Source organism: Thamnophis elegans, chromosome 1, assembly GCF_009769535.1.
Source record: "Thamnophis elegans isolate rThaEle1 chromosome 1, rThaEle1.pri, whole genome shotgun sequence".
NCBI lineage: Eukaryota > Metazoa > Chordata > Lepidosauria > Squamata > Colubridae > Thamnophis > Thamnophis elegans.
Genome location: NC_045541.1, coordinates 10,223,668 through 10,251,384, shown reverse-complemented (window position 1 = coordinate 10,251,384; position 27,717 = coordinate 10,223,668). Strand labels below are relative to the sequence as shown.

Genomic DNA, 27,717 nt, shown 5'->3' with positions numbered 1-27,717 from the left:
GAGAGGGATGGGTGATAACTTCCTACAGCAGTGTTTCTCAACCTTGGCAACTTGAAGAGGTCCGGACTTCAACTCCCAGAATTCCCCAGCCAGCATTCGCTGGCTGGGGAATTCTGGGAGTTGAAGTCCGGACCTCTTCAAGTTGCCAAGGTTGAGAAACACTGTCCTACAGAACAAAACCTTGTCTTTAGCTCTCCTCAGTGGAAAAAAGAAAGCAGAAGCCACGGTCAAACCCGGCAGCTTTTTTTCCTTAAGAGCGCTTCTGCTGCCAAGAAAGGATTTAAACGGGAGGAAGAATAACAAGGACATTCTCGGCATGCCTCGCTAATATTATTAGCTTTCCAAGCTACGTCGCTTCGAAGGGCGAGCGAGTGGCATCCGGTGGAGCCAATCGCGGGCCAGTCCTCGCATTCGCGAACCCGGGGGCCTCGTATAACCCCGGTAGCAAGTCTTGTGATCGGGCGCGGCCCCGACGCCCTGAACTCGATCTCCTGGCGCGAGTCCGGTAAATCACGTGCTGGGGGGCGAAAGGAAGAGGCGAAGGAGCAGCCCAGGGGCGTGTCTAAGGAGGCGGAGAAAGCCGAAGGATGACGCTCGGGCTAGAGCTCCGCGCCGATAGGCTGGCGTCGGGCGCCTCTCGTACGCGATTGGCTCTGCCTCCGGGAGGGAGGTGTGGACAGGTACTGGGAGGCCGTTGAGGCGGCGGCGGCGGCGGCGGCGGCTGAGGGAGAGGGAGCCAGAATAGGATGGGGCACTGAGGGAGTCTGGAGGCGCCGCGGGAAGTCGAATAATGGCGCGGAGCAGTCGGGCTCTCGGCAGGGCTCTGGTGGAGAGGTTGGCAGTGCCTTCGCGTAGAGTAGCCCTCAGGTACGGCGAGAAGGGGAGCTCAGGTTGTCTGGAGACACCCCCCCCCCACCCCAAAGCCGTCACTTTTCTCTGCTCGGGCAGGAAAGTTTGCTAGGCGTCCGGTAGATTTGAGCGGGCGGCTAAGCGGGTCTGCCGCCAACCGTCGGCGGCGGCGGTTTCCGAGGCTCCTTTCCCTGGTCACGAGCGCCGAGGGTGGTTCCCGTCGCCTTCGCTTTTTTTTTTCCTTCCCCGCCCGTCACTGTTCGGGAGTTTCCTGCCCGCTTCCATAGTCACCCCGAGGCGCGGTTGCCTTCCTGGGGCTTCGTCCACCGGCTGGGAAAAGCCCCAGGACCCGCGATTGGGGAGCTCCCGATGAGCTTGATGGCTTTTGTGGCCCCCAATCATTAAGTGCCACCTTAACCCCTCTACCTAATTTTATCAACTTAATAGTTACCTTCATTGTAATGGGTGGTGGGTGGAATAGAAGTGACAAAAGGCTCCTGTTGTTTGCCATGACAGATTATTGTTGATTTCCAGCTAAAATGTACTAACATTAATAAACACTTTTGTAATAGAACAGATTGGATATCTCCTCTATCCCTGTGAGATTTAATTTCTCGATTAATTGTAGAACGCGTCAATGGTCTTATGGGGTAATCATCTATTTCTTAGTCCATTGTGCTCTTATTAGTATGCATGTCACACCAATGTTGTAAAGGAAGTACATTATATATTTTAATGCAGTGTTTTTCAACCTTTTTTGTGCAAAGGCACACTTTTTTCATGAAAAAAATCACGAGGCACACCACCATTAGAAAATGTTAAAAAAATTAACTCTGTGCCTATATTGACTATATATAAAGTAATTCTCCCACGGCACACCTTACACTATGTCACGGCACACTAGTGTGCCACGGCACAGTGGTTGAAAAACACTGTTTTAATGTATTATTTGCATGCTATGTTTAGTTCACCATTTCATTGATAAAGAGCCAATTCCCTCTTCCCTAAGTCTTCTAAGTTTGATCTGGTCCAAATTATGTGTCTATCTTTTTTTTCATTGATAAAGAGCCAATTCCCTCTTCCCTAAGTCTTCTAAGTTTGATCTGGTCCAAATTATGTGTCTATCTTTTTTTTTTTGTAAAGTTCTTTTCTTTTTACTTCTTTCGATCCAATTACCTATGAAGTACCTGGCTATCTGGTGACTTACACTTGTGTATTGTGGCGTGCTATCAACAGTATTCTAAAGCAGAATAAATACATAATATTGTCCTTCAGCTCTTGCTCTTTGGAGCCATTTAACACCTTCATATTTTTTTCTGAAACTTCAGACATATTTTAAAAACTTTATCCACCCTTCAAATCCCAGGCTTGAAAATGATAAAGAATATATTAGAAAATGCATACTTTCTGTCAAAGGAAATAATTCATATTGAAAAGTGTTATATTTGAAAGAAGTAAAGGAAGTAAAGAAGTATGTATTATAAGTGCCTTGGTTAAGAGCAGGTACTTAACTGTGTGTTAGTTAGTCAACCATCAAGAGAATGACATCAAATTGAATTTTTGTGATATTTATTACTAGGAAAATAGTGTCAAAAGTTACATCTCTTAAGTTTCTCTCTTATGTGTAACTTTGACTTGCTTAAATTTCCTTTTTGTTTTGTTTTGCTGTTACCATTTAACATGTAATTAGGAATTGTAAGCCATTGAGAAAGTGTTGGCATAATCTTTAGACTTTCCATGCACTTCTAAATGAATAGCATGGGGAATAGGGCTTTTCTTATTGGAGAAACAAGTATTGTATGCCTTTTCTTACATATGGTATTACTCTAAAAGGGCTATTGGACACATTCAATATATGGTGGTTGCTCCCGATGTTATACTTACTAACTCTTCCTTCTATAAATTATTTCATATATGCTAAGTCTCACTTTGCTCTCTGTCAGTTGTATGTATTATTAGGTAGACCTAATAATGGTAGGGAAAACATTGTGTAATGTTCTGCATTGAAATATCTGACAATCTGTAATTCAGTATGCAAATTTAATCTGGAGTATTCTTTTGAGCCTGGCAATGATTAATCATTTTAACAATTGAAGAAAAATATTAGTTTTAATCACACTTTCTCACTTGCTTTCCTTATACTTATTATTTATTTATTTATTATTAATTTATTAATCATAATACTTTGGGGAATAAGTCCTAAAACCTATCTAGAACCTTGAAAAAAAAAATCACACATAAAAAATACCTTAGCAAAGTAAAGCTGCAATTCTTTCCATATCAGATTATTCTGGTAAAATGGGAAAAGTTTGCTAATTTGCAAGTCTTTATCAAAGTAAAGATGTTTTCTTACTCATATCACTTGTGTTTTGATTGATGAAGGCATGGATGTTCCAATTTTCTCAAGGTCTTATCTGTACATAAAATGTTGTATTAATCTCTCCATTAGGTATTTCTCATCTCAGCACAAAGTTTGGAAAACACAGTGATTGTCTTGAAGAACAAAATTTTATTTTTTGCATTGTACCAAAATTAAAAGACTGTGATATTTCAGATATTCATGGTTTATGTTTTAGAATGGCAAAATACAATAATTGATATTTTGAGAATGTTATTTTATATCTGATCCTAGAATATACCCTACTTTCTGATTTTTACTGAGCAACTTAAGTCTCAGTAATTCTGTATTGTTCTTCTTCTATCTACTACTGCTTTGTGCATTGGCACACATGAAGACAGTAATGACCTTCACTTTTCCTGTGTTTCCGGTAATTCATAACTTAATATATTTTATATACATATGAAAGACAAAGTTTAAAACAATCTACTACAATCAGAATTGGGATACTACATGCTTGAATTAAAGATGAATGAAGTATAAAACTCACATTTTCTTTTAAATTGCAGTATTTAAAAACTTCTATCCTAGAGTCATATTTGTATCTACAAATGTGATTTATAGGTTTAATTAGTATTTTCTGTTTGGAGCTGCATGCAATCACTTGTTTATTGCTTTGATACCCAGATGGGTATCAAAAGTGAACAAGCAGCCCTAAAAAGGGCACTTAACACCCCTCCACCAGAGATATTATTTCTTCCTGAACATCCCTCACACCCTCTTAAACTAGACAGTCACCTACATTTTCAATCATTAGAATCACTTATCTTCAGTTAAATGTAAATGGTTCTTGCTACTTTTAATGTATCTGTATATTTACAGCTAACATGATACAAACATAACGTCATATAATCATCATATGATGACATTATTTTTCCAAAACTGACACTTGAGATACAATGAAGGATAGGGTGAACATTTCCTACTAAATATATCCCTCTTTCTACTGCAAAAATTTCCTCCTTTTTATTTATAAATTATAATTCATAATCTCGGAAGCAGAAAAATAAATTTTATTCTTTGGCATGCTTATTTGTGGTATGCTTACATTTGATCAAGAAATACATCCTTTAATCTCCTACATCGCTAATTGAGGAAGGTCAAGTCCATTTTTAACTTCTGTTATGACTTCTTGATTCTAATGTTACAGTTCAGATTGATCGAGACTTTTTTGATTGAAAATAAAAGTTTAGCCTTTGATTTAGTTAATAAGAGTTTCACAACTTCAATAACTGCAAAAATGAAACCCCTTTTAAATTAACTGCTTTGCCTCCTTTGAAAACTGGCCTGACAAATTTATCAGATGTTCTGGTCAGTGTTATTTATGTTTAGAAATAGGACCCAAGCTGAAAAATGTGTTCTACTCCTGTTTTAAAGACATACAGTAACTATGGTAGTAGTGCTATTGCAGGAGCTGAACTTTTGGGTGGATATAGCATTTTATTATAAGATTACCATTAGCAAGAAATTGTTCATGCCTTCACCTCTGAATATAAAGTTAGCTAAATCTAAGCAAGCAGCATTTCTTTCAATGTAGTATATGGCTATGGAAGAAAATGTTAACTGAACCAAATATTTATAATAGAAGACCCATGCCTTGTCGAATATGCTGATAAGTGCAAGAGACTATTTGAAAGGAAGAAAGCCTTAAAAAATATCACAGGTAGTCATCATTCTAACAGTTTGTATCTGCATACCTTATATTCTCACTGAAAACCTAAGACACTCCAAAAGAGAAACATAATGAAAAATGCTTTCAGCTTTCTGCTTAAGTTATGTTTTATAACTATAGAAGAAAGGCTGAATGTATTTGATTCTTGCCATCCTGACAGGAAACTTGCTTTTCAAATATATGAACCGAGTAGTGTGTGGCCTCAGATTGATTCAGAGCCAACTTTTAAGAGGGACAGCCTTTATATTGTACTGTTGCCAGGTTCTCTCATGACTGAGATATATTTAGCTTGTCCAAGGCATAAAAAAGTTAACCTAATCCTGAGTCTGATTGTCCTTGTGTTACTCTTTATTTGTTTTCCCATCTTGTTGGCTCATCTATACTGTGTTAACCAGATGCCTGTTCTGATAAAAAATATTTAAATCATTCCAGGCATTTGACTTCTTGGGAAATATTGGTGAGCAAAGCACCACTGCCACAAATACCAGCAAAAAATTGTGCCTTTCCAAGAAGAACTTACTTCAACTTCACTGCACCATTCGTGAACAAAAGGAAAGAATATTCAGAGAGAAGAATTATAGGGTTTGTATAAGAAAAATACATTGTACCATTACACAGAAGTAGATACTAATGGATTGCATTGATGAAAACAGTCCTTCTCATTTTCAATTGCCTTTGCTCACATTGTTTATATAGCTAAAATGTATGCTTATCTATTTCATTCTTGAATTTCACACTTTAATTTGAAATCATTTAAGCATTCCTTAAATTTTATTTAATTTTTTTTTCATTATATGCTGTTGTTAATCCACTCTGAGCAGTTTATGGTCCTACTATATATAAACAAGATTAAAGTTCACAGGATATAATTTTTAGGGCAGCTCTACATTTGCAGAAGCAAATACAGGATTTATAGTTCTTTGCTTACAACGTAATTCTAGTTTGATATCATTGTTAGTTATTTATGAATGGGATATATTGCCCCTTTCTTGAGATAATGATATAGTATGGCAGTATATATAGTGTAGTGTATTATCCCATACAATCAGTTAGCAATATATCTTGGGTAGGTTTGTCAACATTGTTGAATCAGCTCCATCATATGATGTTGGAGAACATGCTATGCTTTCTCCAGAGACTTATGTGAATGTATGTATAGCTCTATTGCATTAGGGATAACAGGACAGGAACTTAATAGTTCCAATTGGCCTACCTGGGAGGTATTTAGAACCTGATTAGAAGTTCTGACAGTTCTGCCCCGCAGTGATATGATCACACTTCAGGCATTTGGCAACTGTGCTAGATTTACAACTATTTTAAGTGTCCCATGGTCACATAACTGTATTTTAAAAGGTTTTGCCAAAAAGCGGAGTTAAAACATTGGTGCACTTAATGTCCACTCCCAAAAAGTTCATAAACTCAGTGCAGTCACATGACCAACATGCTTTACTAACAAGTTACAAAATATGATGGACAAGCTATTAGCTCACAGATTATCTCTACTATTGATGCACTCTTCTGGTAACAGGCCAGGGTGCTGTCCACAACTCCTTTCAATATGTTGCCTGAGAGTCTCATACTGGCTTATGAAACTATAATTTTAAAAGTTAATGCTTATTTACTATCTACTCTCAAATTCATTTTTAATGAGCTCTGAAGATTGGTTTGCAGTTCTTTAATCACTTTGGGGAATAAAAACAAAGACCATGTACAATAATGAGTTAAATTATGGCCCCAGTTGATTGCTATTCCCTTTAATCAAAGAAGATGTACTATTTAACTATTGTATCTTTTTATTAAAAGTTTTTACCCTTTTCAAGGAAGTCAAACAGTTTGCAAAAGTTTTGACTACTAGCTTCTATTTACTTCTCATCCAATATATTTAACTTTTAGAATTAAAATACCCTAAATAATCCTTAATATCCTTGTGTTATAAGGAAATAGTCAAGGCTGAGAGAAGGTATGATTAAAATAAGGATTCTTTTAAAGGCCAGAATTGTATACACAAGATTACATTGGCTTCTGCTAAATCCATTGGGACTAAGTCTTGTGCAGAGGAAAAGTATGAACAGTTTCAGAGCAATTAAATACTGGAGTGACAGGCAGGATTGTGTCCTTGAAGTACAACCTTGTGTGAGGAAGCTAGCTGAAATTCCATATTTGTTTGAAGAATGATTGGAACAGTAAAGGGGAGGAGAGAAATAAAATATATTTTAACTACATATCTCTAATAATTGTATTTTCCATTTTTGCATTATTTACTAGGTATTCTATGCAAGAAATGTACGACGTGGTAGCTGTTGTAAGCGAATACAAGAACTTTGTTCCTTGGTGCAAAAAATCAGACGTATTATCCAAACGTACAGGATACTGCAAAGCTAAATTAGAAGTAGGATTTCCTCCTGTGTTGGAAAGATACACATCAGTTATTACACTAGTCAGACCTCACCTGGTTAAGGTAATGCTTATTTGTTGTTATATGTAACTCCAAAGAGTTCCCAATAAGGGATCTTGTCTAGCCATAATACCGAGAAATCTTGGGCTGGCTCTCCCTCCGATTACTCTTCTCGTAAATCTGGATATAGCTTATTGCTTGGGAAGATATTTGGATGTACGTAACTAGCACTAGGATGTGGAGAGAACGCTCTTAAAAGCAAGTCTGCTCTGAAGAGTAAACAGTATACCTATTCAGTGTATAAATAGTTTGTTTATTTATTTAAATTTTTAAAATGCCCAATAGTCAAAACTCTCTGAGTGTTTTACACCAAAAAAAGAGAAAGTATACAATTTGAGTTACTACATATCCAATCCAATCAAATACTACATAAATGCACTGTATACTCCTAGTAGCAATAAGGGGGTCATAACCTTGTAAAACAAGGTGAATTAATATATGTTAAAATATAATTAAAATGTTTTAAAAGCCTGTGAAAATAAAATGGTCCTCACTTAGCACTGGAATAACACGAATGCCAGTTGAGTCTACCTGGGGAAACAGACTCAGAAATTGCCCTCCCTGGTAGAAACCCATCTTTCCTCTTTTTGGGGGGGGGGGAGGATCTGGAGGGTCTCAGAAAATCTTAAGGCCCAATATAGGTACATACTAGAGAAAGTGCTCCTTCAGATAATCAGATCCAAAGCCTTGAAGTCTTTAAAGGTATTTTGCATTCAATCTAGAAATATACTGATAAGTCAGTGTAGACGATAAAATATTGGCGTAATATATTCATATCAGCCAGTCGCAGTGAATAGTCTAGCCACTCTAATGTTGAACCAAGTGAAGTTTCCAGACTGTTTTCAAAAGTAGCTGCACATACAGTGCTTTGCAATAATCCAACAAAAAAGTTACCAGAGCATTGCAAGGCTGTTTGGAAAAGGTCAGTTGATCATTCAGCCAAAGCTGTTGAAAGGCACTCTGTTCAAGCGAGGCCCCTGGGGCTTCTGACAATAATAGATCAAGAATCACCTCCAAACTGCAAATAATGCTCCTTTAGGGTGAATGTGGATCTCTCCAGGCCAATCAGGGCACCCCCCCCCCCAGTTGGATAGAATCACCATCAACAAATCTTGCCTGGATTGAGTCTCAGTTTATTGACTCTCATCCACTCCTTTACCCTGTCCAAACAATTAACTTTCCTAGAGGAAAAGGAGAGGCAGAGTTGGGTATCTCCATGTATTGATGGCATCTCAATCTCAATGGATGACCTATTCTAATGGTTTCGTATATATGTTAAAGATTAGCAGCTAAAATGGAGCCTTGAGGGACTATATAGCCCAATTGTGATAATGCAGAGTGGTAATTGGCCAGTGCTAGTTGGACATTCAAGTAGGAGTAGACCACCATAGTACAGTGCTACTATATCCCACCTCAAATAACCTGTCTACGAGGATGCTGTAGTCAATAGCATTGAAAGCTTCTGTTTTACAGCCATGACTGAAACCTACCTAAAAATCAAATCCATCCAAGAAAACCTAAAGTTTTAAATCTCCTGAATTTGCAAGTAGACTTTATTTTTCTTATACGAGGCTGAGTGGAAATGTCCTTTTAAACTCCCCTATATTGCTTGAAATTAAAGCAGAAAATCCAAATGCTTGAATGAATTGCAACAGTAGAACTACTGCAAGGTTCTTGCAATAATCTAGTCATAGTTCTTATCCCTTGGTCTCTCAACTTCAGCAGTTAGATCCAGAATAGCAATAGCAATATATACCATTCCATGGTGCTTTATAGCGCACTCTGGGCCGTTTACAGTGTCAACAGATTGCTCCCAACAATCTGGGTCATCATTTTATCAACCTCGGAAGAACAGAAGGCTAAGTCAAGCTCTAGCCTGTGAGGATCGAATTGCAAACTGTGGGCAGTTAGCCTGCAACAAAATGGGACAACTTGCCATGGCCAACTCATCATGGGACAATAATTCAATTTAATTATTTAAAATAATCAAAACATTTTCATTTTTGATATTCATTTCATTTTGTCCCTCCTTTTGCATCCCTTCTTTAATGATTCTGTTCCATCATGTCTGATATTTATGTAACTCTTACCCCATAGCGAGTTGGCCATGGAAAATTGGCTGTGTCCTAGACCTGCCTAGAATGCTGCATTCTAACCAATGCTCCAGAATAGCTTTTGTCTTGCTGAGATCATGCCATAACATACCTACCAAATTTATGCAAATAGTTTACACTTAATTTTTCACTCACGTATCTTATGTGTAAGGTGATGGCAAACCTCTCTGTGGGCACATGCACCATCGCCAACTGCTCTTCTGTGTTCTGGTGCGCGCTGGCCATCTGGTCTTTGCGCGAAGACCAACTGGAAAGTATGCATGCACGCACGGGAACCCGGAAGAGCAGTTGGCCGCCACGCACATGCGCACAGCCAGCTGCCCTCTTCTGGGTTCCATCACTCCGACGTACACCCACACGCTCCAGTTTCAGCACTTAGTGGCGAAAAGGTTAGCCATCAATGCCTTAGACTATCATTGTTGAGATTACGCAACAGTTCCTCTTAAAACTGTACATTAAATATTACCAGGAGTACCTCGCTTTAATTCTGCCAAGCCAATACAGTTCCTATAAAGTATAAATAATAATTAATTTTTTTAAAAAAAAGCTATAAAGATCTGAATAATGATTCTTCAATTCTACAACTCTGAAGCTATCTAAAAGTGGCTTATAAGAAAGTAAACTTTTATCTTATTTCCTAACTTGTCAATCTTCTTAAAGCCTCTCCCTTCCCAGTGTCATATTCTTCTTGTATAAGCTGGTATAATGACAGATATATTGCTGCATTATACCAGGTTAAACTAGTTCTGTTTGAATTTCTATTGTCTGCTGAAATTGGCACTGCTTTTGGATCATATCACTCCTATCTTAAGTACTGGTGCCAAGGGACTGAAGCTGGAAAATTCTTCCACCAGCTTTTTAGTACCCTTCTGTACTTGTTGAATATTTTCTATTTACCTCCAGGCTGTTTCTGTAATGCATACTTCAACTTATTTTGAGTCCCTGTTAAGATTAGGTTTCCCCCATAAAGTAATTGCTATAGTTGGGCCAACATGAAATAGATTTTTCAAAACCTGTCCTTCAGAAGAATTTTTTTTTAAAAGTCCCAGAGAGAAGAAATTAAAATAAACAAAGAAATTGAATGGACCTAGATTATATTTTCAAAGAAATTACCCATCTTCAAGTTGATTATTTTGCCAGTTGTTGGGTTAGTCTCTTTTACCCGAGAAAACACTTATATTTGCAGAAGTGAAAAAATACTGTTGAGAAACAGTTGCAATGTTCAAAGGAAGCTAGATTATTCTAAGAGAAAACTCATTCATTTTGGAGTTTTTAAAATATTAATGTAATGTTCCTTTCAATTTTGCTCCATGCTGGGGAAAAAAAATTCCTTGAGGTTATTGTGGTGATGATCATATAATACACAATGTATCAAAGTTAAGACATTTTAAAAGTATGGGGTTCAAAGTTTTGTTTGCAATATACATTTACTTAATTTAAATTTTTCATAGGCATCCTGTACAGATGGAAAACTATTTAATCATCTGGAAACCGTGTGGCGCTTCAGTCCAGGAATTCCTGGCTATCAAAGGACATGTACCTTGGATTTTTCAGTAAGTAGCAAAATAACTCTTCTAAGCTATTGAGATCAGAGAAAAATGTATTTTTGAAACTATACCTGATTGCTGTATTATCCTATATAAGTATTTTAAATATGTATTTTATTGTGCATGGTACAGAAGTGGCTTACTTGGATAGAAAGAAAGTGATGAGACCAAAGTCATCCAGCTGGATATGTGCCTAAGGCAAGACTAGAACTCATGAGCTACCAGTTTCTGGCTTAGTACCTTAACCACTCTGCCAGACTGGCTTTGTATAGTTTGCTTTTAATTATGATTGCAAAATTACTTTTGTGAACCATAATTTTTCGTTGCAGCAATCCAACTTTAATTAATTTGTTTTTAAGCAACGAAGAATGCTCATTTCCAAGCAATGTGTAATGTGCATGGAATAAATTATTCCACTAGAAACTTGTAATTTCATTATCATTTCAATATTTTTATAGCATTTCATTCAAATAGTTTAGCTTTAGGTATTTTCAAGGTTTTTTCCTCAATATAGGTAGTTCTCAGTTAAGGATAATTGAGACCATGACCATCGCTAAGTATATGCAAAATAATGTGGCTATACCACTTAGTGATGGCACTTAATTGCCATCATTAAGCAAATCCTGCACTATCATTAAGTGTGATGTCACATAGCTCTCATTTGCAACCTGCCAGCTTCCCCACTGATTTTGCTTGTTGGAAGCTTGCAAATGGCAATATTGGACTCATTCAATGCCATTGTAAATTCATATAGTCGCTGAATGAGTTTGTCATTAAACAAGGACTAACTTAGCTACCTTTAATGTTGTTGTATTGAACAGGAAATTGTCAGAACTGGCCAAATGATTGCCTATTATTGACAAACGTTACTCTTTAGAATGTAGAAGACTAGTAAAATGCATCAGCGGACCAGTATACTTATTTATTTAAATATAATTAATTAGCCTTCTTATATGGAGATACGTTTCTTGGTTAGGTATTTTTAACTATGCGGCACTTTCGATTCTAAAGAAAAAAGGGTCCATATATGTGTGACCATATATAGGCATGCACATGATACCTGTTGGCACTTCCTTAGATTAAATGGTATTTAGGACTGAACTGCCAGACAGCTGTGTAACCCTAGAAAGCACAGCTGCTTTCAGTTACAAACAGGAGCTTTGGAATGCCCCCACCATACCCAAAGGAGCACGAAGCATTTTGAATTGGAAATACATAGAACATAGCAAAACTAGAATGATTATGTGGGAGAAGGGATACAAAAGACAAAGTAATTAAGAAAGCATTGTATTGTGTGCAGACTACTATAACTGGGAAGTAAATTAATGTCACTTTGTTGAAAGTCCTGTGGTACTGATTTTGTCTATATATTGTTGAGCAGTACCACCCAACCTGAATGCCAATTAAGGTTAATGAAGATAAAATGATTCATGGCTAGAAAATTGTAATCTACAAATATTAGATTGAAATTGCAGAAAATGAGTGCCCAAATTTTCTTATGAACTTATAACTAGCCACTATTTCCCAATATGGGTAGATTAACATAAGAACAACTGCCTACTCATCTTAATCATTGAGGGTGACTGATAATTTGTTTTCCTTTACAGATTTCTTTTGAGTTTCGCTCCCTTCTGCATTCTCAGCTTGCCACATTGTTCTTTGATGAAGTTGTTAAACAGATGGTAGCTGCATTTGAAAGAAGAGCAGGCAAGCTCTATGGTCCAGAAACTACAATACCTCGAGAGTTAATGCTTCATGAAGTGCATCATACATAAAGTAGTTTTGACATTTCTTGGGACACCATCTTTACATATGAGATGTTTTTCTCATGTGGGCTTCCAATTACATGGGGCATTTTTTGCCAATTATGTATAATACTACTGTATAAAACATGCATGTAAGATGCAGGTGTACATAGAAGCTTCAGTCAAGTGCAATTCTAAGGTGCTGGTAAGTTCACTGAGTGGCAGCTACATTTACAATGGCCTCCCCTCATCTTTTCAGCGTGTATAAAACTCAGCACTGTTACCAGGTCTATAGCCTTATTTTGACAAAATGTTTAATATTTACTATTGAAATCAAGGTTAAGTTATTATTTTAAATGCATATTTAAGTTATTTTTAGTATTCAAAACTAGCTTTTAACAAGCAGTGTGCATTTCTATAAACAAGAGTTTTTGTAGTGCATAAACTTTAGTAACAAACTTAATATGCAGTATTTTAGTAAGTTGTATGAATCCTACAGAAAGGGCTCAGATTCATCAGTACATTATTTAATATGGTACTGTAGTAAACTGTTGCAAGGTTCCAACAGGTAACTTACCTATACTAGGGGTCTTCTATGAATAATCATTAATTCTAGCTTTAAAAAACGTTCCAGTTAATGACAAACCATAATGCCTGGGGGGGTTTATGGCTCTCTCCTACCAGCAGAACTGACAGTGCTAACAAAGCACATTCCCCACCTTCCTCCATAGTTGGAAAACAAATTAGGAATAAACAGGAAAAAGAATACCACTGTTTGCCAGAGTTGGCTTCTGTAACTCTGGCATTAACTATAGTTTAAGTTAAAACAGTGTATTTGTTATATATTGCTGTACTCACCACTTGTAATAGTTTGATGGTTCTAGCTTGATTCATAAACATACTATTTGCCCTATGACTATTTTTGATACTATACACTCCTCTCATTTTTTATTTTCATAAATGTGAGAGTACTGTAATCTATGGTCAGCTGTATTCCTTACTACAAACTGTTTCACAATGGTCATAAGCCCCATCATCAAATGAACTCTCTGGAACCTTAATCATGAAAAATGGTTACTCAGGCAAGAAAGGTTTGTAGATCAAATTGAAGTACAGCTGGATTCTAAATGGCTTCAGTGCAGTTCTAATTTCAGTCACAATGTTATCAAAACTGTTTTGTACTAGAAAGGCAGCTCAATCACTCTGCTTTCTATTTTCATGTAGTTAAAGAAAAATAACTTGACAACTATTTTATATGAAAGTTTTAACTTTTGAAAAATAACCTTTCCTTGAAAAATAAGACTTTAATAATTAGTTATTGTAGTTGGCTATGAAATCCAAAAAAATATTGTCTTGGAAACTTGGGATGAACAGATTATGTTGTGAATAAGTTAATACATACCATACCATACCTTAGAGCAATTGTTTTATTACATAAAGTTGTCACATAATTGTATATTTGTCTACTTTGTACACAATTTTATTCAGTCTTGCACACAATGACTTCTGCATTTTTTAGTGACAGCAGGCACCAATAAAGTCTTATTTAGCAGAATTGCAAGTGCTTCAACTGGTTTTAAGTTCAGAGCACAAGATTGGTACATGGATCTGCGCCCAGTATCAGGAATGTACAAATGTCTTTATTCAAAGTACAAAATAAATTATCTGTAGGCATGGACAATGACTGTAAACAATCATACAACTGAAATGCAGTAACTGAATGTTACAGTGATTTTCTTTTCTTTTTTTTAAAACACAGACCCTTTTCTGCAGTCACTATCCATCTTTTCTGACTCTGACCCAAGGTTCTCTTAAACTATCAAGTCATGCATTGTAGTTCATGATACACATCCATGTAGCCTAGGCTTTAGAACATACCGCCTCCCATTCCTCCCCCCATTCCTCCCATAGCAGCAGCAGCATCCTTCTCTTCTTTGGGGATTTCAGTTACAACGGCTTCAGCGGTAGATAAAAGGGAAGCTACTCCTGCAGCATCCATCAGCGCTGTTCTCACAACCTATGAATGGATTAAGAGTATTCTGTAAAAGATTGAAACACTATCTAAGAGCACCATCCCAGAATCATTGGGAAAATTTGGTATTTACCTTTGTTGGGTCAATAATGCCTTTTTCTACCATGTTCACGAAGTCACCAAGCATTGCATCATAACCGATCTCAGGCGAGCTTTGCATGATTTTCTCAACAATCAGTGATCCTTCAACTCCTGCATTCTTGGCAATAGTCATAGCTGGAATTTTCAGTGTTCTTCTTATAATCTCTATGCCTAAAATAAATGAGTTCTGGTTATTATAAAAACGGCACTACACTAATTTCACTGCTGATGATGGAACCAACATTGACCATTATTCAGATACATTGCCTATCTTTCCAAATGAAGACTTCCGAGTATAAAATTTCCAGTCTGTACCTGGAAGTTAATTTTGTAAGATCCTTTCATCTATTTTCCAGCTCTCAACAAGCTCTGCGATAGTTGAAGTAAATTTCTGAAGGTGAGAAAAGACAGCTACACGGGGGAGAAGAGAGCGCACTATAGGAAATTTGGAAGTTACTTAAAATCTTAAGTGTCCAAGTAAGTGCTAGTAACTGGTATTAACTTACCAGTTTTCTGATCTTCATTGACTGGAGTCAAAGCATCCAATGCTGGAATACAACGGAGCAACGCACAGCCACCACCTAGGACTATGCCTTCTTCTACAGCAGCACGAGTGGCATTCAGGGCATCAGTGACTCTGTCTTTCTTCTCGTTAACTTCAATATCACTTGTTCCTCCAACCTAAGAAAAATCCCTAATTATTAAGTCCTTAACAGGTAGTTGTTGACATGCAACTGTACTGGAGCCCACCCACCATGGTCGTTTTGTTAAAACAGTCAAAGTGGCCAGTCTGACTAATACAATTTTCCTTTTTTTTGTGGTGGTCATTAAGCTAACCAAGAGTGTGTTATGGTGTGGGTTTGCGCAGAAAACGAGGTGGCACAGTGGTTAAATGCAGCACTGCAGGCTACTTCAGCTGACTGCAGTTCTGCAATTCGGCTGTTCAAATCTCACCGGCTCAGGGTTGACTCAGCCTTCCATCCTTCCGAGGTGGGTAAAATGAGGGCCCGGATTGTTGTTGGGGGCAATATGCTGACTCTGTAAACCGCTTAGAGAGGGCTGAAAGCCCTATGAAGCGGGATATAAGTCTAACTGCTATTGCTATTACTATTGCTATTCAGCAAAACTATAAGTCAGTAATGCAATCTCTGTGGTGGCACAGTGGCTAGAACACAGACCTGCAAGCTACTTCTGCTAATTTCTGGTTTGGCAGTTTGATTCTGGCTGGCTCAAGGTTAACCGAGCATCCTTCCAAGGTTGGTGAAATGAGGACCTAGATTGCTGAGGGCAATATGCTGACACTAAACCGCTTAGGGCTGTAAAGCACTGTGAAGCAGCATATAAATCAAAATGCGATTGCTATGCTGCAAATGGCCATAAATGTAGCCATGTTACTGAATGCCCAAAGTCTAATCACATGACCACGAATAAGGCCTGACGGGTGGAACTTCGAATCTGGGTAATAAGTCCACTATTTTGGGTTGGTTGTAACAGGTTTGCTAAATGACTACTCTGAAGTTGAGGGCTACTTGTACTTAGAAGTTATCTGCAAAATCCAGAAATCTGAACGACTCTGGGAAAGGCAACTTCTATGATTGGAATGCTGCTGTTCAAGAAATAAATGTTACAGCTCCCTTTGACATAAAAAACAACAACACCTAATCACACTAGTTATCAGTTCTGTGGTACGGTTAAGTATTTTACTACCGTTACCACTTAAGAAACTCCACCTTCTTCAGTTTTAAGAGATGCCTTAGGCCACAAATGAATATTGAGTTCAAGGAATCATTGCTGTCATGAACTACATTTGAGATGAGTGAAGTCTTCCTGCATGTTGTTACGTTTTCACAAGTCACTTTGAACAATTTTTTAAATCAACTATGCCCAACCCAGAGTCTTCTGGATATGATAGTTAATCTCTAGTGGATCTTACACCAGGCCAGTGGTAGTCAACCTGGTCCCTACCGCCCACTAGTGGGTGTTCCAGCTTTCATGGTGGGCGGTAGGGATTTGCTGTAACTCTGCTTTATACATTTTATAAAGTTACTTCCCTATTTTATAAATCACTATTACTGTGGAACTGGTGGATGGTTAGAAAATTTTACTACTAACAGAGATACAAAAGTGGACAGTAGGTATAAAAAAGTTGACTACCCCTGCACTAGGCTGTAATGTTAATCAAATCCCAAGCATGTTGAAGCCATTTATACTCCCCCTATTGATTTATTAAATTTGCATGTGCCCAGTTAAAACAAAGTAGGCCAAATCACCATAAAAAGATGAAATTACATTAACTTGATTTTTACCCAGACGGAAAAGGTCATAGCACACCTACTTTTAATACAGCTACTCCATCAGAAAGCTTAGCCAGGCGCTCGTTCAGCTTCTCTTTTTCATATTCACTTGTTGTGGTTTCCAGTTGTTCAATTATTTCTTGAATCCGTTTTTCAATCTGAGTCTTATCACCTTTGCCTTTAAGCAATAAGCAGTCATCTTTGGTTACAATGACTTCTCCAACTTTACCAAAGTCGTGAGGCTGAACATCTTCCAGATTTATACTTAAACCTTCCTCGCCAAACACCTGAAATAGGTTACATTGAACAAAGGTTTTTGTAGTCGCAATTGCATAACTGTTTAATAATCACTACTAAACAATCCCTCTTTATTTGCTTCATTAAGATTTCTTCAGTACTCCTACCTAAAAGTTTCTCCCAAATTAAAGACACTTAACTACATGTCATATAATCATTTACAGCCCAGGCACTTCAACAGGGTACATTTTTCAACCTATATAGCTCAGACAAAATTATTAGTTTCATGCTTGCACGTTGGAAGAACCCACACAGGCTTCAGTGTTATCAGTTCAGAGTTGCAGTTCACCCACAAAAGAGCGAACGACAAAACCGCGCCTGACAAAACCGCAAGTTGTAAAGCGCGCCGACAGAAGCGCGCTGTAACCCCAACCCTTGCCTTAAATCGCGCTTCTGTCGGCGCGCTGATGACATCGCGGTTTTAGGACCGCGCTTTTGTCATGCGCGCATTTGTCGGGTCACGCAGAGTTGCAGCAGAGCATACACTGGCTCCTACTTCACAACAAGAAAACCCCTTTACTTGCAAAGTAGATGGTTTTGATTGTTTCTGGATGCTTTCAAGTCAGTGTTGACTCCTGACTACTGCCTGGACAAGTCCCTGCAGTTTTCTAGCAAGATTTTTTTAGGAATAGTTCACCTTTGCTCTCTTCTTGGGACTGTGAGCGAGTGACTGGCCCAAAATCATCCATTGGCTTGCGTAAGAGAGAACTAGAACTAAAGTCTTCTGGTTTCTACCCTAGTGCTTTTAAACCCCCCCCACAAACCACACGGGTTTTCTATAAGCTAGATAGCTGACCTTAAAATGATGGGGCCCATTTATACCATTGCATGAACTGAGCACCCGTGGTTTAAATCTCAACGTACATGACCTTGTAGACCTAACACTTTTGTCTACGAGGAAGTTCAAAATTTCCATTGCTAAGCAAGACAGTTAAGTGTGTTTTGCCCCATTTTGCGACCTTTCTTGCCACAGTTGTTACGTTAGTAACATATCAAGTGAATCTGGCTTCCCCACTGACTTTGTCAGAGGACCGCAAAAGTGAATCACATGACCCCCGACACAATAACTGTCTTAAATACATGCCAATGTACCAAGGACAAGCATCTGAATTTTGATCACGTGACCATGGGCACAATTGTAATGAGAAGAATGGTCATCAGTTACTTTTTTCATTACCATTTGAAGAGTCATTAAGTGAATGGTCTTAAGTTGAAGACTACCTGTATATTCACCTCTAGTCTGCTTTGGCATAAAACACCTTCCCAAATTCTCCTTTGATATAAATAAGGAGCAAATATTGCAATAAGTCAAGTATACAATAAAAGTAGGTTAGAATCCTACAGCTCTAGATATGATACAAATACAGATGTGTCAATTTTGCATTAATTTTGCATTAAGAACCTTTTCATTTCTTTTTAGGTTTTACTTACAGCACCACCAGTAGCAATTGCCATATCCTTAAGTTGATTTTTTCTATTGTCACCAAACCCAGGTGCTTTTACTGCAACAACTTGCAAGCCAACCTTCAATCTGAGAAAGAAAATCAGTAAGCACTGTGCACTTTAAATCTGAAATCTTTTTAATACTTCTTAGTCCAAGATACCTCAACATACAATTTTAATTAGAACTTATTTTAATATGACAATTTAACTGAAACGATTGGCCATTGTTTACAGACCCAAATAACCTGTGATATAAACTGCATTCCTGATTCCCGAGAAACTTTTTAGACCAGTTCTTAACCTTCTTGTCCTATGGACAAAAGTCTGGGAAAACTTATAGACCAGTGTTTCTCAACCTTGGCGACTTTCAGTCCTGTGGACTTCAACTCCCTGAATTCCCCCAGCCAGCATAGCTGGCTGGGGGATTCTGGGAGTTGAAGTCCAAAGGGCTGGAAGTTGCCAAGGTTGAGAAACACTGCTATAGACCCTTTCTCAAAATGTATTTAAAATAAAATCAATACAATAAATATTACCACTTATTCTGAAGTATCTTTATCAAAATATTAAAAAACAAGAGGAATATAACAAAGTAATCAAATGTGCTTTGATTGAAATCAATCATAAAATTATTCTTTTTAAGGATTTAATTGTGAGATTTATTGAAGTTAACAAACATCTTAGGAATTTGAAAGCCATAAATTACGTAGGATACAGAAATCATTTGTTTATTTGTATCCAGTTTTATTACTTTTATAAATAACTCAAAGCAGCAAACAAATCCAACACATCTTCCTCCTCCTGCTGCTTATTTCCCCCACAACAATCTTGTGAGGTGAGTTGGGCCAAAATTGTTTAATGAATAACTAAATTTAAGATAGAAATTGGTGAAGATAAAGTTGTAATTTTTCCCATCCACATTTGCGGATCCAGGTTAAAAACCTGTGCTTTAAATGAATACAAATTTTGTTCAACTATAGATTACCATAGGTTTGCAGCATCAGTCTCAACTGCAAATAGCTAATATTTCATTTTTTTGCTTGGTTATACCAAAATCATAACTACTATACGGTTATCTTTACAGCTGCTATATTAACAAGTTATTTAACTGTCTTGTTAAAATAGTACATAATTGTTTCAGAATTCCTACCACTAATATCAAGAGCAAGGTTTCCCTACTTGTCAGACAATAATGATTATCCTTGAGTTCTGTTCTATTACTGCAGGATAAAGTAAATATCATGTATGAACTTTTAGCACTTTGCTGTCCCCCCCCCTTTTTTCAAAATCTGCTCCCAAATGCTTCCACTAGCACAAACATATCACAAATTCTTCAAGGGAGACAACTTCCTTTGTTAAAGCTGATTGTATGAAGGCAATTTCTTTTATTGAAAATATTTTGGAAAAAGTGCATTAAATGCATACATACATACATACATACATACATACATAAAACCTACCTGTTTAGTACAAGTGTGCTGAGGGCTTCTCCATCTAGATCTTCAGCAATAATGACTAAAGGCTTACGGTGATTATTTGCAATTTCAAGAGCTGGTACTATGGATTGAACGGTGGAAATCTTCTTTTCACTGATTAAGAGATAAGCATCTTGGAATTCACATTTCTGTCCTGCAGAGGAACATAATAACAGAGCAGTGGCAACACATCTGGAGTCTGCAAGAGGCCCTCCAGTGGCAATTGCAAAACATGCACATTCAAATTCCATGCAAAGATGGATCCACAAAGCTATCTTGATTTTTATCTGAAAGAAAATTTCCATTATGGCACCCTGTAGAAATGCCGGGTTCACAATTACCACAATAGTTGTTATTGTTGCATGTATAGTCAGCTAGATGTCTAGACTGCATTCAGCATTTTTGTCCATGTATGGAGTCCTTTCTAATGACCTGGCATAGGCAGATATTGTTTAATAATAATAATAAAGGCTTAACCTGCAAATGTAAACTGTTCCAAAAAGCTGCCTTTTGTAACCAATGGATGATTTTCTCAATGCCAAGGAGTTCAAGTGGTGCTCCAGATATAGATTGAAGAAAGCACCTATCACTATTGGTACTGCCTTTCCTTTCTTTTGCCGCAGTCATTCTATTTTTATTTGCAAGTCTTTCTTTTTTGCATTTTCTCCAGTTTTTTTTTCTCTTTTGCTATCTCCAGGTATTGCCATGTCTAGTATTCTGACTTTTTAAATCTATTTTATTGACAGAATTGTTAAGTCTGGAATGTTGCATGGCATGTACTTGTCGGTTTGAATTCTAAATCCCAGAACATTTTAGTTCCTTCATTTCATATTGTTTTGTTTATTATATGTGGGCAATCTATAGTTAGATTAACAGTTTAAGGCTGATAAAAACTTAATACTAAAAGTGAAATGCATAATTAAAATACTAAAAAACTAAAAAAAATGAAAAGTTACATTCAGAGTATAAGACAAAAAAGAGTACATTTTAACAATATACAATGTAATCATTTAACAGACTCCATACTTCCTTAGGATCCCCAAGCCCAATATTAACAATATCTTGCCCAATTGGGGTCAAGATATTGCTACATTTTGTAGCAAAACATGCTTGAATAAAAAAATAAATGAATAGGACCAGGGGATGTCATGAATTACGTTTATTCCTATCATGAAAACAAAAAGACTGATGGATAAGAACAAGACATGTGGTTCAATTAATGGCATCTTACCTTTGGCTGTATTAATGAAGTAGGGAGAGATGTAGCCTCTATCAAACTTCATACCTTCAATGATTTCCAACTCATCGTTCAAAGTTTTTCCATCCTATTTTTTTGAAAGATTTGGAAAATTAACTAGTCTTGTTGGAAGTCAACCACACTTTCCTCTTCGCTGAGTAAGAGGAAAATGCTCAATTTGTAATAATTGAAATTACCAAACCCAGTTTAATTTTGGTACATAACATGTGCATCTTATTCCCCAACTTAAATCTTCTATTAACAAATGCTATGAAGGCTCCTAAACATCATACTTCACTTTTCATTAGATGCTTTCAGTAAATCTTAAAATGCTATCGTAAAACAAAAATAATATAAGGAACACAGTGCAACCCTTACCTTCACTGTAATAACCCCTTTCCGTCCAACCTTCTTCATGGCATCGGAGATTATGTTACCAATTTCTTTATCCCCATTTGCTGATATTGTGGCAACCTGCACAGATAAATTAAATACAAACTTCTCATCTCATTTTAAAAAATTGGTAACATGACACCACACCACACATTTAAAGAGTATGTTTCCAAATTAGGAGGTTTTATTAGGCATATTAAACAGTGTAGCCCAAATAATACAGCCATTTTTCAAAGCACGTTGGAAAACAGAATCAGTTGCTTAAGGCTGAGATGACATTACCTGAGCAATTTCTTCTGGCGTTGTGACTGGCTTGGACAATTTCTTCAATTCATTAATCACAGCCTCCACAGCAAGCATCACACCTGAAAAACAAAAAGGTATTCATTTAAATAATCAGCGGACCTAACAGTAAATAGGTATTTAAGAGATATTGTCCTCACATTCTCCCCACATCAAAGTTATTATGGTAAAATCTCTCTCCCTGTTACATATACACAATTTTGTCTCAAATAAATAGACACCAGTCTATTACTATGACGACCATATTCAAATCTGTTATGCCTCAGAAGAAATAATATGAGGAAGCGGAGGTAAACTGCTTTATTTTGCATTTTCCCAATCAACGTTATCCAGCACTGTAATAGTGAAGGGAAAATGGACAGTCATTTAAGACAGCTGTATGGGAGGAAGAGTTTAGAAACACTGTTGTATCAAGAGTCAAGAAATTTAAATCAGAGCCTCATACTCTTTATAACCGGTATGTAAATATTTGGGTTTGTATGACTCCAAATGATCTAGCTAGTTAGATTACAATCCACACAATTATGAAAATATACAGCCGTGAGGGTGAGCCTATGGTCCGTGTGCCACAGGTGGTACGCAGAGCCCTTCTGCAGGCACATGAGCCGTTGCCCAGCTCAGGTGCATTGTGCATGCATCTCCCGCCAGCCAGCTGATTTTCGGGTCTCTGCCGCACATGCAGGAAATGCGCACCCATACTTCGGAGGCAGTGCACACACCCCACGCTCTGTTTTTGGTGCAAAGCGGCTTCAGGGAGGGCCTCCAGAGCCCAAGGGAGGCCGTTTTCATCCTCCTGGAGGCTTGAGGAAAGCTAAACATGAAAAACAGGACTCTCGGAAGATTTCGGCACACGATGACAAAAAGGTTAGCCATCACTGATATATAGAATACTTTATCAAAGTAACATCATGCAGAGATATCCATATGTCTCACTTTTCCTTGATAATTATGGAAGCACTAACAAAAGTGGCCTATTTGAAAGCACTTTGAAAAATCAGTTTTGAATCAAGTCTGACTACACCTTCTTTTACCAAACTCGTATCAGAAAGAAGATTCGTATTACCTCTTCTAATTTCCACTGGATTTGCTCCTTTACTGATCTTTTCAAATCCTTCCTTGGCAATTGAACGTGCCAATACCGTCGCAGTAGTTGTACCATCTCCTGCCTCTTCATTGGTGTTGTTGGCAACATCTTGAACTAGTCTTGCTCCAATGTTTTTGTACTTGTCCTTCAAATCAATGGCCTTGGCTACTGTCACACCATCTTTTGTCACCTTTGGGCTTCCCCAACTCTGTTCGATAATTACTGTTCTTCCCTGAAATAACATAGGAAGTTAAATCACTGGCCTGCCGAGCTTATATAAAATTTAGGTTCCATTCAGATCTCTTAATAATGATTCAACAATATTTTTTACAACAATTAATATACTAGTTTAAATGTTATTAAGACATACCAGAAAGGCATCATAATTAATTATGTCTTACTGTAGAATATGAAACAAAATATTTGGAACTCCCAAGTAAACAAGAGCTGGAAACATGCTAGCAGGGCTAAAGGTGAATCATATACCCATTTGAAGTTCAAACGGGAAAAAGTTATGCACAAAGTTATGCATCTGCAAAAACAGTGTACAAAAATCAACTCGCATACAAAAGAAGCCAGGTCCAAGGAAATATGCAACAATACAGTCATACTAAGGAGTAAGTTTGTATTTGTTTAAAGGAGTATTTTTATTCAAAATGATTCACTTGACAATTTTATGTAAAAATAGTGACAAAATTGAGTCCGGTCACATAGAATTCCAGGCTCCATTGTGGTCATTAAGTTGAGGGCTACATATTACTGACCATACAACTGTAAAGTTGGGCCTGCTGTTGATATTATAATCACTTTATACTAGAGCAATTCAGGGGGAGAATTTCACAAGGTTTTTTTAAAATTCATTTAATTAATTTGATATCAAGAATGCTCAATTTATACGGAATGTTGCATAATCTTGTGTTGTAATATAATTCCTTGTGTAGGCGTAGCGGTCACCCATGGCCCAGTGCATAACGGGGCATGCTGAACCACATAGGAAGAAACAAACTCCTAAAGAACATAACATCCTTATAGTACTCCATAACATCCTAATATCCTGATAGTGAATAACATAACATCCTGAGGTTCACTCTAGATGTGCCTTACCCAACGACTCCAGGATTTGACCATATATAGACAGAACTTCCCTGAGCAGTAGATTAGAAATTGTACTTTTACAGGCTGTTTTTAACCATATTCTATTGCTCCTCCTGCCTTTGTCCTATCTCAATAAAAGGGGCTCTCAGACCCCCAATCTGGGTTGCTCCATCCCGAGAAAGATCGTGTCCTGTCTTTTCTCCACATTGGCCTCATGGACGAACCACGGGAACATGGTCTTGCTTGACAGCATATTCTAACATGCCACAGGGAAATACATTTCAAAACCTTGTATAGAAAAGTGTTAATTAAAATGTAACTGGTACAATAAAAATGAAATGTATTTAAGTCCAGTGATTTCCACATAATGTATTTTATTTTTCCTGCTGAAATTATAATGTCACTTCAGATAAATTAAGTCACAAAACTATTTTGGATTTTGCTCTTCATCAAATCAAGACACTTCACAAGTAAACATCTGAAGAGTGCTGGACTTATTTGTTCCAATACCTTTGGTCCCATAGTGACAGCTACAGCATCAGCTAGAAGATCTACTCCCTGCAACATAAGAGCTCTGGCTTCTGCTCCAAATTTCACATCTTTTGCATAGGCTCTTGTAAGGTGTGGGGCCAGAGCTCTGGATACCGGCCTTAGTTGACGTAGCACTGATGGTAAACGCAGCATTTCTATAAAGAATACATTGAAGAATGCAAGTCAATGTCAACATAATCAAGAATGGAAACAGATCATAATCATGCCTACTATATGCCAAAATATTCTTTCCTAAACTGATGCACAACAGATATGCTGGGCCAGAAATTCCAAATTCATTCCCAACATGGTTTAGAAGAGTTGCACAATATGGTAAGTCTATGAGCAGTGACTCATCAAAATAGGATTGCCTTTTTAAAATGGCAAATAAATTATAGAACATGTATAACTAGCAAGATCAATCACTACAGTAGGACTACTTATGCCAAATTCAATGCCCTTGAATTCAACTCACAGGTCACTACCATGAAAAGATATCACATATTGTCTTACGACTTTTTAAAGGATTATATATTGATATCCCAACTTAATTTTTTAAATATTAATAGATGAACATTTCTTCATCCTATTTCCCCCACAACAACCTTGTGAGGTGGGCTGGGTTGAGAGAAGTGACTGGCCCAAAGTCAGCCTGATTTCATGTCTAAAGCTAAATTCATTCTCCTAGTTTCTAGCCTGATGCCTTAGTCACTAGAACAAAGTGGCTCTTAAAGGATTTTTGAAAATGTATTTCATTGTCAACCAGGGAGATAGGAATATGGATTCAGGTGTTAATTCCAACAAATCTATTTAGTACTACTTAATAAAAGTCATTTTGGACCAGCACAATCAGTACTAGCGATACTGTCGCTCATCTACATAAAGCAAGTGGGCTGAAGCAGTTCATGGTTTATTTATTTATTTTGCTTTCCATTATATGAATATTTTGTGTTTGAAACACCAGCAACCATTTTGTAAGAGTGCTCATTAACATTCCTCAAAATGCCAAATCTAATGCAAAAACATTGATAATCTGCTTTAAACCTTAATAATATACAATAGTCACATCCTATCAGAAATCATTTTTTAAAAAGAAATACAGGAATGAATGATAAAGATATCGCTTGTTCCTCCCCTCCCATTTCATCTTGGAGCAAAATGCACTGGGAAACAGGCTTAAGGTGGTATCTATGGGCTGGTATCAATTTAAAAGAACATCAAAGCATGAAAGGCAGCTTCTCGGCCACTATCATTAGAAAAAAAAAGGCAAAGTGTGGGGGGGAAAGAAATAAAAGAAAAGAGGGCGAGGGAAAGGAGAGAGTAAAGTCTACTAACAAATCAAGCGTAGCTCACACGTGCTTCATTCATTTTACCAGGTCGGAGGACAAGGTCAAAAGAGCAGCAGCGCCCCCTAGCCTTCGGACAGCGGTACTACAGTCCGTAAAACTTGCAGCTCACCAAACCTTTTGAAGTACCGAAGAAACTCGTGGGTGCATTCAGAAGACTCCCCTCCCCCTCCCTTACCTTCACGGGTGCGTGTTGTGTGTGTGTGTGTGAAGCATAGCAATTGCAGGCCGCTACCTTGAGATCCACCGTCTTTTAAGGTTTGGCTGGGCTGCCTTAAGTCCCCTAGATCGGTGTTTCCCAACCTTGGCCACTTGAAGATGTCCGGACTTCAACTCCCAGAATTCCCCAGCCAGCATTCGCTGGCTGGGGAATTCTGGGAGTTGAAGTCCGGACATCTTCAAGTGGCCAAGGTTGAGAAACACTGCCCTAGATCCACTAACCCGACGCCCTCCAGCAGCAAAGGACTTGCCACCACCTCGTAGATCCGCTGGAAGCCGTTACCTAACCCCAGGGGAGTCTATAAACGCCGCCTGCGGACACCGGGCCGGTCGGGGAAGGGCCAAGGCCGTCTCCACTGATCGAAATGCAACCGAGAATTCGGCGGGAGAAAGGCTTCTACGCACCAAGACTCACGATCCCCCCCCGCCCGCTCTGATCAGCCTGACCCACAATCTAAGCCGCCCCGCCAGTCCTGCTGTTCCGCAGCCTTTGGCCTTTTGCAAGCCCTTTGGATGCCTCGGACTACAAATCCCATTTTTTTTAGAAGCGCACCAAAGCTGGAGGGGGTGGGTGGGCGAAAGGGGCAGGAGGATGACTGGCAGGCAAGCAAGCAGGCAGGCGCTGGGTCATTCCGTCCGAACGGGAGAGGGACACGTGAAAGTTGCACGGATTCTCCCATTGGGTTTCCCCCGCAGCCCTCCCCGGTCCTCCTCCTCCTCCTCCTCCTGGCTCGGGTCCCCCGCTTTACCTGTGGTGGGCGCAGGCAACAGGCGAGATACCGCAGCACGAATGAAGGTGGCTCCTCTCGACCACTCGCGGGGGCTGGAAGCAAGCGCGGTGCTCTCACCTCCCTTGCACTGCCCCACCTCCTTTCCCCCCCACGTGAAAGGCTGGCGCGGGAGGTTCGCCCGGGAACGAGGATAGCGGCAACTCTGCCGGGCCCGCCCACTCCCTGCGCCACGCCCTCTCGGCCTTCATTCGCGAGGGAAGGGGGCGGAGCTTCCAGGAGCCTCCCTGCGCTGATTGGCCCAGTCCTCCCAAGGCTTCGTGACTGATTGGTTATACAGGTTCCCGGGCTCCGTACTTCCAGAATTTTCTGGAATGCCCAT

The 27,717-nt window shown here is 38.4% G+C and overlaps 2 protein-coding genes across 2 annotated transcripts; one reads left to right on the top strand and one right to left on the bottom strand.

Annotated features, from left to right (window-relative positions):
- The first annotated feature begins 696 nt into the window (after window positions 1–696).
- On the top strand, window positions 697–14,424 carry COQ10B (coenzyme Q10B). The gene is made up of 5 exons (XM_032224717.1): window positions 697–867; window positions 5,352–5,501; window positions 7,185–7,377; window positions 10,940–11,041; window positions 12,643–14,424. Exons 1-5 carry the CDS (start codon window positions 791–793, stop codon window positions 12,808–12,810), a joined length of 690 nt encoding a protein of 229 aa, XP_032080608.1. The 5' UTR covers window positions 697–790; the 3' UTR covers window positions 12,811–14,424.
- HSPD1 (heat shock protein family D (Hsp60) member 1) lies at window positions 14,194–27,514 on the bottom strand. Its single transcript, XM_032224705.1, has 12 exons — window positions 27,357–27,514; window positions 25,022–25,197; window positions 23,396–23,648; window positions 22,312–22,394; window positions 22,015–22,110; window positions 21,631–21,724; window positions 20,385–20,553; window positions 18,916–19,015; window positions 17,229–17,474; window positions 15,400–15,574; window positions 14,886–15,064; window positions 14,194–14,797 (listed from the first exon to the last, which is right to left on the bottom strand). Exons 2-12 carry the CDS (start codon window positions 25,193–25,195, stop codon window positions 14,648–14,650), a joined length of 1,719 nt encoding a protein of 572 aa, XP_032080596.1. The 5' UTR covers window positions 25,196–25,197; window positions 27,357–27,514; the 3' UTR covers window positions 14,194–14,647.
- Between the last annotated feature and the right edge of the window lie 203 nt (window positions 27,515–27,717).